The sequence below is a fragment of the Opisthocomus hoazin genome, chromosome 2, assembly GCF_030867145.1.
Source record: "Opisthocomus hoazin isolate bOpiHoa1 chromosome 2, bOpiHoa1.hap1, whole genome shotgun sequence".
Lineage (NCBI taxonomy): Eukaryota > Metazoa > Chordata > Aves > Opisthocomiformes > Opisthocomidae > Opisthocomus > Opisthocomus hoazin.
Window position 1 is genome coordinate 130,653,026 of NC_134415.1, and position 13,435 is coordinate 130,666,460.

At 48.0% G+C, this 13,435-nt stretch overlaps 1 protein-coding gene across 2 annotated transcripts in view; it reads left to right on the plus strand.

Annotated features, from left to right (window-relative positions):
• FBXO16 (F-box protein 16) overlaps positions 1 to 13,435 on the plus strand; it is a 40,258-nt gene that overhangs the window by 14,933 nt on the left and 11,890 nt on the right. For both annotated transcript variants that reach the window (XM_075415070.1, XM_075415069.1), the window contains exons 4-6: positions 7,063 to 7,269; positions 8,581 to 8,745; positions 9,649 to 9,854. In XM_075415070.1, coding sequence (XP_075271185.1) covers positions 7,063 to 7,269; positions 8,581 to 8,745; positions 9,649 to 9,854 — 578 coding nt within the window. The remainder of the gene's footprint in view (positions 1 to 7,062; positions 7,270 to 8,580; positions 8,746 to 9,648; positions 9,855 to 13,435) is intronic.

Genomic DNA, 13,435 nt, shown 5'->3' on the forward strand with positions numbered 1-13,435 from the left:
TGAGAGAAAGCCTGCCAAGAAATCACAGTGCTCTGGGCAGGACTTTTTACACCGATTCACATGGCCCTCTCAAAGTGCTCGCAGGAAGCATGGACTAGACGAAACTGCTGAAGGGTGGGTTTGTGTGGCTGGGAACCCACGTTCAGTGTAGTTGTGAATGCTTTGTTATGAAAATGGAAGGCTGAAGTCTGTCCTAAGTCCAGAACTGTTAAATGTCTTTAGTAATATCTGGCTGACAGAATGGAAAGGTGATTCTGCCCCTTTACTCTGCTCTCGTCAGACCCCACCTGGAGTCCTGCGTCCAGCTCTGGAGCCCTCAACATAGGAAGGACATGGATGTGTTGGAGCAGGTGCAGAGGAGGCCACGAAGATGATCCGAGGGCTGGAGCACCTCTCCTCCAAGGACAGGCTGAGGGAGCTGGGGCTGTTCAGCCTGGAGAAGAGAAGGCTCCAGGGTGACCTTAGAGCAGCTGCCAGTGCCTGAAGGGGCGACAGGAAGGATGGAGAGGGGCTTTTCACAAGGGTGGGTAGTGATAGGACAAGGGGGAATGGCTCTAAACTAAAAGAGGGCAGATTTAGATGAGATATTAGGACGAAATTCTTCGCCATGAGGGTGGTGAGGCCCTGGTCCAGGCTGCCCAGAGAAGCTGTGGCTGCCCCCTCCCTGGCAGTGTTCAAGGCCAGGTTGGATGGAGCTCTGAGCAACCTGGTCTGGTGGAAGATGTCCCTGCTGATGGCAGGGAGGTTGGAGCCAGATGAGCTTTAAGGTCCCTTCCAACCCAAACCATTCTATGATTCTGTGATACTATGATCTGCAGATGATACCAGGCTTGGAGGGATTTCATGAACTCTGGAGATCAGAAACCAGAATGAAATGATCTGCAGGTTGATAAGGATGAATGAAAAGTTCTGCATTTAAGAATGACATTTACAAAACTGCAGATATGAGAAAACCCAAGTATGCAGCCGTTCTGCATAAAAAATTAGTGGGAATTATGGAGGATCACAAACTGAATATAAGCTGACCGTCTCTTAAATGGTAATAAAGGGAAATATCCCAAAGAGCTGCCTGAAAGGCAGAGCCATCCTCAGTTCTGGTCGCCACATTTTGAGAAAGCTGAGGACCAACTGGAGAAACTTCTGTGAACAAGTCATATGTGAGAACAGTCTCAGGCTCAGAAAATATGAAAACAATCTCTTACTTCAGGGAAGATGGAGAAAAGATGTAAAGAGTACAGCTTTGATATCAGTCTCCCAGGCTGTCGTGGTCCATAAAACAGGTTGAGAAACAATGAACTCGCTGGCCTGAGAGGATTTCATGTCTCTGTTTCTGTGCTGCTGGACAGCCCCAAAATGTGAGGATCTGGCTGTGCTGTCACCTGCAGCATCCAAGATGCGCGATGGGTCCCGCTACAATTTTTTGGCTGTCTCACATTGCGCTTCACCAAGTATTATCGCCACGCCATGAATTTGAGCCAGCAGCGTGCCCTGGTTGCCAAGAAGGCCAGTGGTCTCCTGGGGTGCATTAAGCAGAGTGTGGCCAGCAGGTCGAGGGAGGTTCTCCTCCCTCTCTGCTCTGCCCTGGTGAGGCCCCATCTGCAGTGCTGGGTCCAGTGCTGGGCTCCCCAGTTCAAGAAAGATGAGGAGCTGCTGGAGAGAGTCCAGCACAGGGCTATGAGGATGAGGAGGGGACTGGAGCATCTCTCCTGCGAGGAGAGGCTGAGGGAGCTGGGCTTGTTCAGCCTGGAGAAGAGAAGGCTGCGAGGGGACCTTCGAAATGCCTCTAAATATCTGCAGGGTGGGTGTCAGGAGGACGGGGCCAGACTCTTTGCAGTGGTGCCCAGCGACAGGACAAGGGGCAATGGGCACAAACTGAAGCCTGGGAAGTTCCAGCTGAACCTGAGGAAGAACTTCTTCTCTCTGAGGGTGACGGAGCCCTGGCACAGGCTGCCCAGGGAGGTTGTGGAGTCTCCTTCTCTGGAGATATTCAAGACCCACCTGGCCGCGGTGCTGTGCCCCCTGCTCTGGGTGACCCTGCTTGGGCAGGGGGTTGGGCTGGGTGACCCACAGAGGTCCCTTCCCGACCATGCTGGATTCTGTGATTCTGTGAATTTCCTTCACACCAGCTCTTTTACCCAAATACTATCCAGATACACGTAAAACAGAAATTGTGCTGCTGTCTTTCAGTTGAAACCTGTGAAAGGGTTAACATCTCTCTGTTAATTTGTCTGGTTTATTTTAGTTGCTTTTATTCCCTGTTGCGCCCAGGGCAGATGCCTTGACGCGCTGCCTCTCAGCCTCCCTTGCTGCTGTGCTCTGCAAGGCAAAAATTCCTCTCATTAATTTAAAAAACTTAAAAGCCTTTTTCTCTACCTTAATGCTCAGTGCTCTCCTGCTGACACCCAGGTTAATAAGTTGACAATGAAGCTGGGGTTGAACTTGTAGATTAGGACATCCAAGCTTCAGTGTCTCCAGGTGATCTGAGCGTCTCAGTTTCCGTCCTAGCCAAATGAGATGTAGACAAGTCAGGGGAGCCCAGGCAGTGATTCAGCTCACCCTGTGGGCTCCATCCTTCTGCTAGCAATTTACACAGTGCATCCAAGTGTTCCCAGGTACTGGAACTTGCTCATCCACACGATGAAATTGTTAGCACGCTCCCTGGCACGAGTTTGGCCTGGGCCAGCAGCACTCTTCCAGACATTGTTTAGACACAATTTGGACATTAGCTTGGTCCAGGAACCACGGCAAATATGCAGTTTGGATCCAACCACCTTGTTTTGAAGGGTGAGAGTATGATAGCGTGGACATCTACATCATCTAGCTCTTGATCTCATCTACCTCTTGGTCTCTCATATCATGACAGATATGATGCAGGACTTGCAGACGACTGTCACCCTTGTAGTGGCAGCTCGAGGCTTTGTGGGACACCCCCCAACACTGGTGTTCGGGCAGCTGAACCCCATCCCTAGGCAGTGCAGACCCCCCACCTGTAGACACCCAGGAGCTGACCCCACGCTAGATGCCAAGATGTAGAAGCGATGGGTCCTGCTCGGGGGTGCTTCTTGTCAGCAGGCTGCTGGCTTGCCTCCCTCAGCAGTGTTCCCCAGAGTCTCCTCTTGCAAAATTCCAGGTTTAGCTGTTTTAACTACGATGGTGAAAGCAAAACCGAACAGCTCCCAGGGGCTAGGGGCTAATCGCTGACATGGAGCTGCTTCGCAGCGGAGATGTTTAGGATTTGGGTGGGTGGCTTAGTGTGTCTTATGGCTATCAGGTGCCTGTCTGCTTCATCCCTTCTCTTCTCACCCAGGTCCCAGGCCTCCAATAAATCCCTTCATCAGGACTGGGAGAAGATGGCGGGGGGGGGGGGGGGGGGGGAACTGCATCTCCCTAGGTGAATCATCTCCATCTGCTTGCAAGCCATTCTGCAAAAGAGCCTCGTTGACTAGAGAATTCATTCCTATGTTTGCAGAGCAGAGGGATGCCTGTGTGTGATTGTAACCCGGTGAACTCCTGTCAACACGCTGGTTTGGAGAGGAGGATTATGCCCCATTTCAGCAGCTAGTTCAAGTCACAGAATCACAGAATCACAGAATGTTCGGGGTTGGAAGGGACCTCTGTGGGTCATCCAGCCCAACCCCCTGCCGAAGCAGGGTCACCCAGAGCAGGCTGCACAGGACCGCGTCCAGGTGGGTCTTGAATATCTCCAGAGAAGGAGACTCCACAACCTCCCTGGGCAACCTGGGCCAGGGCTCCGGCACCCTCAGAGGGAAGAAGTTCTTCCTCGGGTTCAGCTGGAACTTCCCAGGCTTCAGTTTGTGCCCGTTGCCCCTTGTCCTGTCGCTGGGCACCACTGGAAAGAGTCTGGCCCCGTCCTCCTGACACCCACCCTGCAGATATTTATAAACATTTATTAGGTCCCCTGAATAACAGGGGTACAGACTGAATGACAGTCGGTACAACAAGCTGTCTCCTGCAGCGGAGAGGGGCCTCTGTACATTGGCACTGGTGTCCTGAGCTCTCCCCTTCGTGTCAGGCCATGTTACTTGTGTGTGTGCACTCATGGATTAATTGTAAACTGATCGCAGAAGCAGGGGCTGAGCCCTCCACGTTGCCAGCGTAGCCTTATGTCATGCAGTCCCCCGGGGAGACATTGTTCGCCAGGGCTCGGCGAAAGGCGCTGAAAAGGAAAAAAATGTTCTTAGCTGTGGACAGAGAAGGTGCAGCACCCTGAAAAGGGGAATCCGGTCCAACTGGTTGGGTTGCTGTAATCAGATGCAAGGGGAGGAACTGTGGGGAAAGGCAGCCAAATGTAGGATGGGGACATGCTTGTTAATACTGGAAAAGAGACAAATTATGCCTGCTTGAAGTACTTGGCTGCTGCTGAATGCAGCGGAGAAGAAGCTGTGTGTTCCCATGCTCCCGACCGCGTGGCGCTGATTTAAACGGAGTTTCCCTTGCAGAGTAAGCACAGGCTGAGGGTGCTGGAAGGAATCACTTGGTTGCAAAACCCGTGGCAGAATGGGAAGAGTTAAACAGGAGCAAATATTCTGTCTCCTAGAAAGAGAAGCTGGATTTGCTTCCATTAGTTCACTTAATCTCTTGGTGGGGAAGAGAGTAAGCCAGTCACCCCCTTGTCTCTGGAACTTCTATGGCAGAAATTGATCTTTGCACATGGGCGATCACGGATTCTTTTAATGAGAAGAGGATGTGGCTGTGATCCTGAATGGGGAGTCTGTGCAGCAGAAGGTTCTGCTCTTTGGCTTTTCGTCTCTGGGATCTCAGGAATGCCAATTCCATCCCTTCTTCTTGCTGACCTTATTGGAAGTCTTGCCGAGGTGTTTGCAAGAAGGAGAAGAGCTATTTACTTCTTAGAGTTCGTTCTCCAGTACTGGAATTAAATACAGCCAAGTGAAAAGCAGAAAGAAAGAGAGAAAGAGAGAAAGGGAGAAAGAAAGAAAGAGAGAAAGAAAGAGAGAAAGAAAGAGAGAAAGAAAGAAAGAAAGAAAGAAAGAAAGAAAGAAAGAAAGAAAGAAAGAAAGAAAGAAAGAAAGAAAGAAAGAAAGAAAGAAAGAAAGAGAGAAAGAAAGAGAGAAAGAAAGAGAGAAAGAAAGAAAGAAAGAAAGAGAGAAAGAAAGAGAGAAGAAGGAAAGAAAGAAAGAAAGAAAGAAAGAAAGAAAGAAAGAAAGAAAGAAAGAAAGAGAGAAAGAAAGAGAGAAAGAAAGAGAGAAAGAAAGAGAGAAAGAGAGAAAGAGAGAAAGAAAGAAAGAAGAAAGAAAGAAAGAAAGAAAGAAAGAAAGAGAGAAAGAAAGAGAGAGAGAAAGAGAGAGAGAAAGAGAGAGAGAAAGAGAGAAAGAAAGAAAGAGAGAAAGAGAGAAAGAGAGAAAGAGAAGAAAGAAAGAAAGAAAGAAAGAAAGAAAGAAAGAAAGAAAGAAAGAAAGAAAGAAAGAAAGAAAGAAAGAAAGAAAGAAAGAAAGAAAGAAAGAAAGAAAGAAAGAAAGAGGATTCTTTAAAATTATCTGGAAAGAAATTACTTCTCAATTACCTTTCATCTGCACACTATATTTTAAACTATTATTCTGCCAGTCCTCCACTTGACCGTAGATTGGGGGGGGGGAGCAGAGGAAAAAAAATACCTGAATTTCTAGTCTGTTTTGTTCTGAAAGGGAAAGGAAGGGACATTGGACATTAAACCACTTACCCACAGGAATTAAAAAGAATATTGGAAGAAATGCATGTTTTTTCCTATTATTTTTAATTTTGGGAGGCCACAGTTAAATAAGGATTTCAAATGCCCCTGAAGTTAAATGTAAAAATGAATGTGCTGTGATTTGACCTGTGGAGAGCAAGATGTCAGCTGTGGAAAGCTGGCTCCAGGAAACAATCTGGTGAAAGCAGAGTGTGTGTTTCGGGGATGGCCAACGCATGAGAAAGAAGCAAACAGGGGAAAGCAGCACTCCCCAAACAGGGAAATTCCCCTCACAGTTCCGTTTCCCCTTTGAAGAGAAGATGAGCTTGGGTGTCTCGCTGTGCTAGGAAGGAGGATGAAGCAGGACTTCTCCAAAATCCGTATTTTTACTCTGGAAAGGCATCATGAACCGTGCTGTTCTGCTGCCTGCGGTTCTCACCGGGGATTCCTGCCGATGCTGCCTGCAGCCGCCGTGGTCCTCTGCCATGTCCTCCCTCCTGGCACTCTGCGCTGCCCTCGCAGCCAGGACTGCTCCTGCAGGTTTTGAGGCAGATTGCACAGATTGTGGCGATGAGGTCAGTCTCCTCCCGGGAGTTTCCTGCTGACAGGGCCCTTTCCATCCTCTCCTATCAACACAAGTTAAACACCAGCTACCGCCACCGTCGCTGTTTGCACAGCTCTGCCCCACTCCGCTCAATGCAGCGTTGTTGTTGCCATCGTAGCAACGTGATACATGCTGGTGTGGTTACCTAAGTACTCATTTCTTCCCACAACCATTTTATTCCTCCTCTTTAGATACCTCTCATAAGCATAGAAATGCTGTGAAAAGTCTTTGGTACCATGCAGCCGGATCGGTGCCGCGAATTTTCCTTGTGAGACTCGGGCAGCTGATTTAGTTTCTCTTTGCTCCACTTCTCTGTAGTGGGGATTCCTCTGCTATGCACTGGGACTGTGAGAAAAAATACTTTCTAAATTGTGAGGCACACAGATATTGCAGTGTGGGGGCCACGTAAGTGTCAGGATAGACGAGGAAGCAGCAGTGAAGTCATTGTGGTTTGGGACCTGATCTTGTAGACACACATCCGAGTCTCCTCCTTTCCATGAGAGAAGCCAAGTTTCGGAGCTGGTCCCAGGAGTCTTGTGAACATGAGTGTGTCCTGGACTAGGCCATCCTTTGAGGATTATAAAATGCACGTTACATGGCTTCATAGTTTCTTTTAATGTAGCCTCTCCATTTGTTCCCAGTTCCTACGTGCTTTGCTCTTGAATGAGTCACCAGAAGCTGCTGCTTATGCACTTTCACTTGCCTTAAATGTGTGCTTTATTTTAAGAAGCCGAATCTCCGGTTTCACAGAACCTGGAACTCCTTTTTTCAGTTTGACAAGTGGACGGATGGTCAGAGGCGGAGGATCCTGGTGGACCTGTTGGAACGCTGCTCCCCATCACAGCAGAAATTCTGTGCCAAGCAGCTACAGGATCGAGTCCCCACCGAGGCTGTAGATTTTACCACGAGGCTTCCTAGAGTCCTGTCTTTATACATCTTTTCCTTCCTGGACCCGCGGAGCCTCTGTCGATGTGCACAGGTAAAAAAGCCAACACGTACCCAAGGTTCAGAAAGTCAGGTCAGGCTAGTTAAAAAAAAGGAAACGGCACTGGTTTTCATCAAAGACGTACCAGTGCTGGTGCCAAATGCTCAGTGATGCCTGTATGAGACTGAATGCAGCGCTTCCACAGATCCTAAATAAAGCCAGATTGGCCAAGATTTACAAAAGTGGAGAGTAATTTTAGATGCTCAGCTCTAAGGCATTGAACATGTGGCACTTCACAGACTGATTCTTCCCAAGAAGGAGGCCTGGTACTTTCTGAAAATCATGTTCTTTTAAAGTACCTTGCACTGTGTGCAGACTCATTAATCGCTTTGAAAAATATTGGCTTCTGCTAGTTGCACAGAGCTGCACACGATGCTTGAAGAAAACCAGATCCTTTAAAATGCTTGAGGGTAGTGTTGGATGTGGAGAAGCAGAGAAGTTACAGATGTGCTTTTGAGCACAGTGTCTCGGGCTTCAGCCTTTTAAGCACAGCAGCTGAGACTACAAAAATACATTTGCATGAGATAAAGTGCTGTGAGATGATGCCCAAAGTAGCTCTGAATGAGTAACTTCAGACATTGGTGACATTATTACTGCACTAACATAGTACTCCATACAATACTACGAATATGTCAAAATCTCAGCTAGGTTAAAGCTTGCTTTAGTAACTTTCTCCAGCATTTCATGTTTCGTGTGGATGCCACACACACTACTCCTTCACAAGCAAGGAGAAGACAGGTTAGGAAATTGCTTACTCAGAAGGAAAGGTCTTTACAGTGCTACCTGTGTCGCATCATTGGATAGCTGCTGTCACAAGCACGGCAGCACCAACAGATGATGTTTGTCTGTAAGCTGGAAGAAGCACTGCACGCAAGGTGACTGTGTGATGGGGTAAAACGGCAGAACGTGAGCAGGAAGAAAATGTTCAGAATGGGTCTGTCAGACTTGGGGGCTTTATTGATGGTGTTTTTCTCAGTGGAAACTAATAAAGGGTTTATTCCAACTACTGGATGCTTATTGATTAGAAGCGCAGGAAGTTTTCCCAAACAAGCTGAAATTTTTTTCTCTTGGCCTGTCATTTTTGGAGTACTTCACCCTGTGCTGGACATCAGCTAATGCTTAGACACTGAGCATGTCATGAAAACCTTGAATGGTTTAAATGGTTTAATGAGAGGTTTAAATGGAACATAAACAGTGCTGAGGAATTGAAGGGTGCAGGGGAATTACATCCAGAGTACAGAAATCTCTAGCTGCAATCTTGGATGCTTGAAACCCCAAGTTTTTCATCTTACTGGGCATCCACAGGTGAGCTGGTACTGGAAGTACCTGTCTGAACTGGATCAGCTCTGGATGCTGAAATGCCTACGTTTTGGCTGGTACATCAACTTCTCTCCAACCCCCTTCGAGCAAGGAATCTGGAAGAAACACTACATTGAGATGGTGAAAGAGCTGCATGTCACGAGACCAAAGGTAGATACCTACCTACCTCTAGAGATGTTTGGGCCAGTGGGAAAACTGGGCTGGTCGGGTACCTAACCCCTTTGCCTCTGTATCTTTCTGTAATCTCCCATGAATAAGATGGAAGATACATTAATTTAAATGTGAATCTAAACTCCTGTGTTGCCATGCACCCTACTTTCCCATCATCCATCCCTGGTAGGGGGGAAGTGAAAATCTCACTGGTTTGGAGAAGCCGTCACCAAAGTCTCAAGCTGCTCTCCTTTCAAGGTGTTCTGGAGTAATCCTCTGTATTTCCCTGCCCAGCACCCAAGGCTGCTCCCCTCTCTTCTTCCCCACTTTACAGAGCATATGATAGCTTGCCTCAATCTGATAAGCAGAGGTGGGGTACCCGGCATCACCCCTGCTGACACTGCAGAGCCAGTTTACCTGGTGGAAAGGAAAAAAGCACCCATTATCCCTCTTGTAGCCCTTGGTGTTGTCTCTTTCTCTCTTCTTCAAAGGTGGCAAGGCCATTTTGGGGAGGTGGAGCATTACTCAGTAGCTGTTGCTTTCCCCTGAGATTCGTTGATGCCATGCCTGGTGTGCGGGGCTGTGAGGATGGGACTCTTCTGCCCTGAATTCAAAACTCAGCCCTCTAATTTTAACCAGACTCCCCCGCAGGCTTTCTCTGTAGTCAATGGAGAGAAGCCAAAGCATCTCAAAAGTAGCTCAGCTCGTCTTAATGCACATATTGGGACATGGGTGATGACGTACACTGTCAGGGTACCCATTTCTGTCCACCGACCATAGTGGAGCCTGGAGAGACTAATTTTGAGTTAATACTCAATTCTTAGAAGTCTAAAGTTAGGCAAAATAAATCTAATTTTCATTATAGGCTAAGATTTATTTTCTTCTTTTAATCTCTCTTATTAGACTCCTTCAAAGGTTGAGTTTGTAGTTATTGATGTGCAACCAGTAAGAAGCAATGTCCCAGAAGCAAAACTTTCTGTGCCAGGAAGGAGGACGAATAAGGAGAAAAAAGAGCTCCCACCGTGGCGTTCATCAGACCGGCATCCTACGGACACCATCCGATTCAACTACCTCGACAACTACGATCCCATTGAGCAGGCTCGGCAGGCGTAAGAGCTTGATCTCTTCCCTTTCGCTTTTTCTGCGACGTAGGGTATGTTTGTGTCCTTCGCAAGCTCACTCCACCTGTGCTCCAAGCTGCCTCAAGGTCTCATAGTTCAGCAGCCTTGTCTGCAAACTCATTTTGCTGCTCTTTTGGCTTTTTTTGGATTGATCTTGGTCCCGTTGTAGTCGCAGCTGCACTGCTTTGTGCCCTTTCAGTGGAGAGCATGGGCACAGCTTGTTGGTGTCTGCCTATAAAATTGGCTGTAACTCCTGGGGAAGTTAGATAGCTGTTATGGGAAGAATCAGGATGAGGGTTTGTTCATGAGTGTTTTAAATAAAGTGCAAGGTTGAGAGGAATCTGCGGTTTCTGCGCAGAAGAGGAAGAATGAATTAATCGTGATGAAACATAATTCTAGAACTTCAAGGATCTTCTCGCTTAGAAGAGATTTAGATGTTTGAATGGGGGTGCAGGTGTAAGAGTATATATGAAGTAATGAATAGTATTTGTACCTATGCTGCATGGGATAGATGGCCTAGATCCATCAGTTCTGAGGCTAGTCAGCAACCAGCTAAAGAAAGGCATTTCCACCCCAAAGTATAGTTTTGCAGGTTGACTTCATAGAATCATAGAATGCTTTGGGTGGGAAGGAACCTTTAGAGGTCATCTAGCCCAACCCCCCTGCAGTGAGCGGGGACATCTTCAACGAGATCAAGTTGCTCAGAGCCCCATCCAACCTGGTCTTCAATGGTTCCAGGGATGGGGCATCTCCCACCTCTCTGGGCAACCCATTCCAGTGTTACACCACCCTCACTGTAAAAAATTTCTTCCTTAGATCCAGTCTAAATCTACCCTCACTTAGTTTAAAACTCCCTTAGACTTGTGTTAGGACTGTCCCCTGTTTTTCTTTGACACATCTGGCATCAGGTATTTTCGGCATCTTAGATTTGTGGTCAAATTTCTGTGCATTAACAAGCCTCAGCAGGAGCAATAGCAAGGAGGCTGCGGTAGTCACCTGCGTGCAGTGTTTGGCCATTTCTTATTGAAGTCTCTGTTAGTACCACCTCTCATTTTCATGGGCTCACAGCAGTTACCTCAGTTCAGCTGATGTGCAGTAACTTGTGAAACGGGTAACACTGTCATTAACCTGCACTTGGTGACCACGTAATGGATTGGCTTGACTGTTGCCTAGATCCTGCGCGAGTCCCTGTGAAAAAGACCACACAGGCTCTCACCCAACAGAACGTGCAGAGAGGAGGAGATTCCTCTTCACTGTGCCAACAAAAAACCTTGAGAACCAACCGAGCCACGATGAAAGTATCCAGACTGTACATTAAGTAAATAACTGATAGAGCTGAGATTAGCCCTGTGCACAGGAACAATCAACCCATGAATTAGCCCAGCCGAGTGATTATTTGGCTAAGCAGCCCTGCACTCGCGTAGGCTCTTTCTCAGTGTGATTAACTTTGCCGGACCCACCGCTCCTCCGGGGTGTTCCGCAAAGTTCCCAGTGTCTGAGCAAAAGCCCTTTATGAATCATTTTTTAATCCGCGTCCCCTAGTCCTAGGATACTGCAGTACTTCAAAGAGCTTTCCAGTTTCCACCTCACCCTCTTTCTGTGGTACGTTTCCAAACTCTAGCACCATTTTGGGTAGAGTTCTCTGAGGCTTTTAACTAAACATTTTGACAAAACGCCTCTTGTTGTGAACGGATGTCCTGATATTATTTTTCAGTTGTGCTGAATGTTTCTGTGTAGCCGCTCCCGAAGGTTTCTGTGAGGTTTAGGGTTCCCTTGTGCTGGCCATCACCCTGTGTCAAAATTTGGACAAGCCTTGGTTGAAGAGTTTAAAAGCTGCTTGTTCCAGCATTGAGCTGTACATGCAGCTGACAACCAGATGCAAATGATTCTGCATTGCTAATGATACAGTAAGCACACTGACTGTTTTCTTCTCCTAAGTGAGATTTGAGCCTCTATCCATTTGTGCAATGGAGAATATTTTAATGCCTAGTGTTCTAGCAAATCTGGCATTTATCCGTAATTATAGAGGATTATTGCAAGGAGAGAAAGGAGTTCTGTGAGATTTGCTTGTTTATCAAGGATCTCCCTTTAATATCGCTTAAGCTGAAAGTAATTGCTAGTGTGTAGTCTCACCTGTACTGATTATTCAGCAAAGCAGGTGTGCCGTTTCAGGTGCTGACCCAGCTTCCCACTCACAAAATGAAATTCTGGTGCTTCTTTTCTGTGGAGACACTGCCGACAGAGTCCTCTCAGCAGCCCCTTCCCAGAATCACAGAATCACAGAATCACAGAATAGTAGGGGTTGGAAGGGACCTCTGTGGGTCATCCAGTCCAACCCTCCTGCTGAAGCAGGGTCACCTACAGCAGGCTGCACAGGACCTTGTCCAGGCGGGTCTTGAATATCTCCAGAGAAGGAGACTCCACAACCTCCCTGGGCAGCCTGTTCCAGTGCTCCGTCACCCTCAGAGGGAAGAAGTTCCTCCTCATGTTCAGACGGAACTTCCTGTGCCTCAGTTTGTGCCCGTTGCCCCTTGTCCTGTCGCTGGGCACCACTGAAAAGAGCTTGGCCCCATCCTCCTGACACCCACCCTTCAGATATTTATAAGCATTTATAAGGTCCCCTCTCAGCCTTCTCTTCTCCAGGCTGAACAAGCCCAGCTCCCTCAGCCTCTCCTTGTAGGGGAGATGCTCCAGTCCCCTCCTCATCCTCGTAGCCCTCCGCTGGACTCTCTCCAGTAGCTCTTCATCTTTCTTGAACTGGGGAGCCCAGCACTGGACACAGTACTCCAGATGGGGCCTCACCAGGGCAGAAGTCCTCCTGCTAAGGGTCTACATAGACTAGGCTGGACTAGACTAGACTATCTCAGTTGGAAGGGACCTACAACAACCATCTAGTCCAACTGCCTGACCACTTCAGGCCTGACCAAACGTTAAAGCACATTGTTAAGGGCATTGTCCAAATGCCTCTTCAGCACCGACAGGCTTGGGGCATTGTAGCCTGTTCCAGTGTTTGACCACCCTTGTGGTAAAGAAATGCTTCCTAACTTCCCGTCTAAATATTGCGTCCTCCATCCTTTGCTTCTGGGCAGCTCCCTGGGGGTTGGGTCGTCACCCGGCTGCCTGTCTGCAGTAGGAACAGTAGGATTCACCCTACTCACTCCACCTTTCACGCTGGAGTGTTCCTCAAGTGTAGGCTGTCGGTGGAGGTGGCAGGGGCAGCTGCTGGGTGGCTTGGGCAGGTGTAGGGTGCCTATGAACGGTAGCACAATGGCCAAGCGGTCAGAGTGCCCCACGGTGATGCCAAGCTTTGTTTGGTTGGCTGATGCAGGCCATGCTCAGCCAACTGTGAGTGAACGTCTGGTCGGTTGAGCTAGGGAGGCTCATGGGAATGCTATGCAAGATGATCTACCTCACTGCAGCCTACGGGCTCAGGCAGACCCTGCCTGACCAGTGTAAAGGGTTGTAAAGCAGAACAGAGAACAGAGATACAAATCTCTGACCCCCCAGGCTGTGTTAGGTATAGTTATTCTTCAGATTAGATGAATTCTTGGAGCTCAAGGGCATAACAA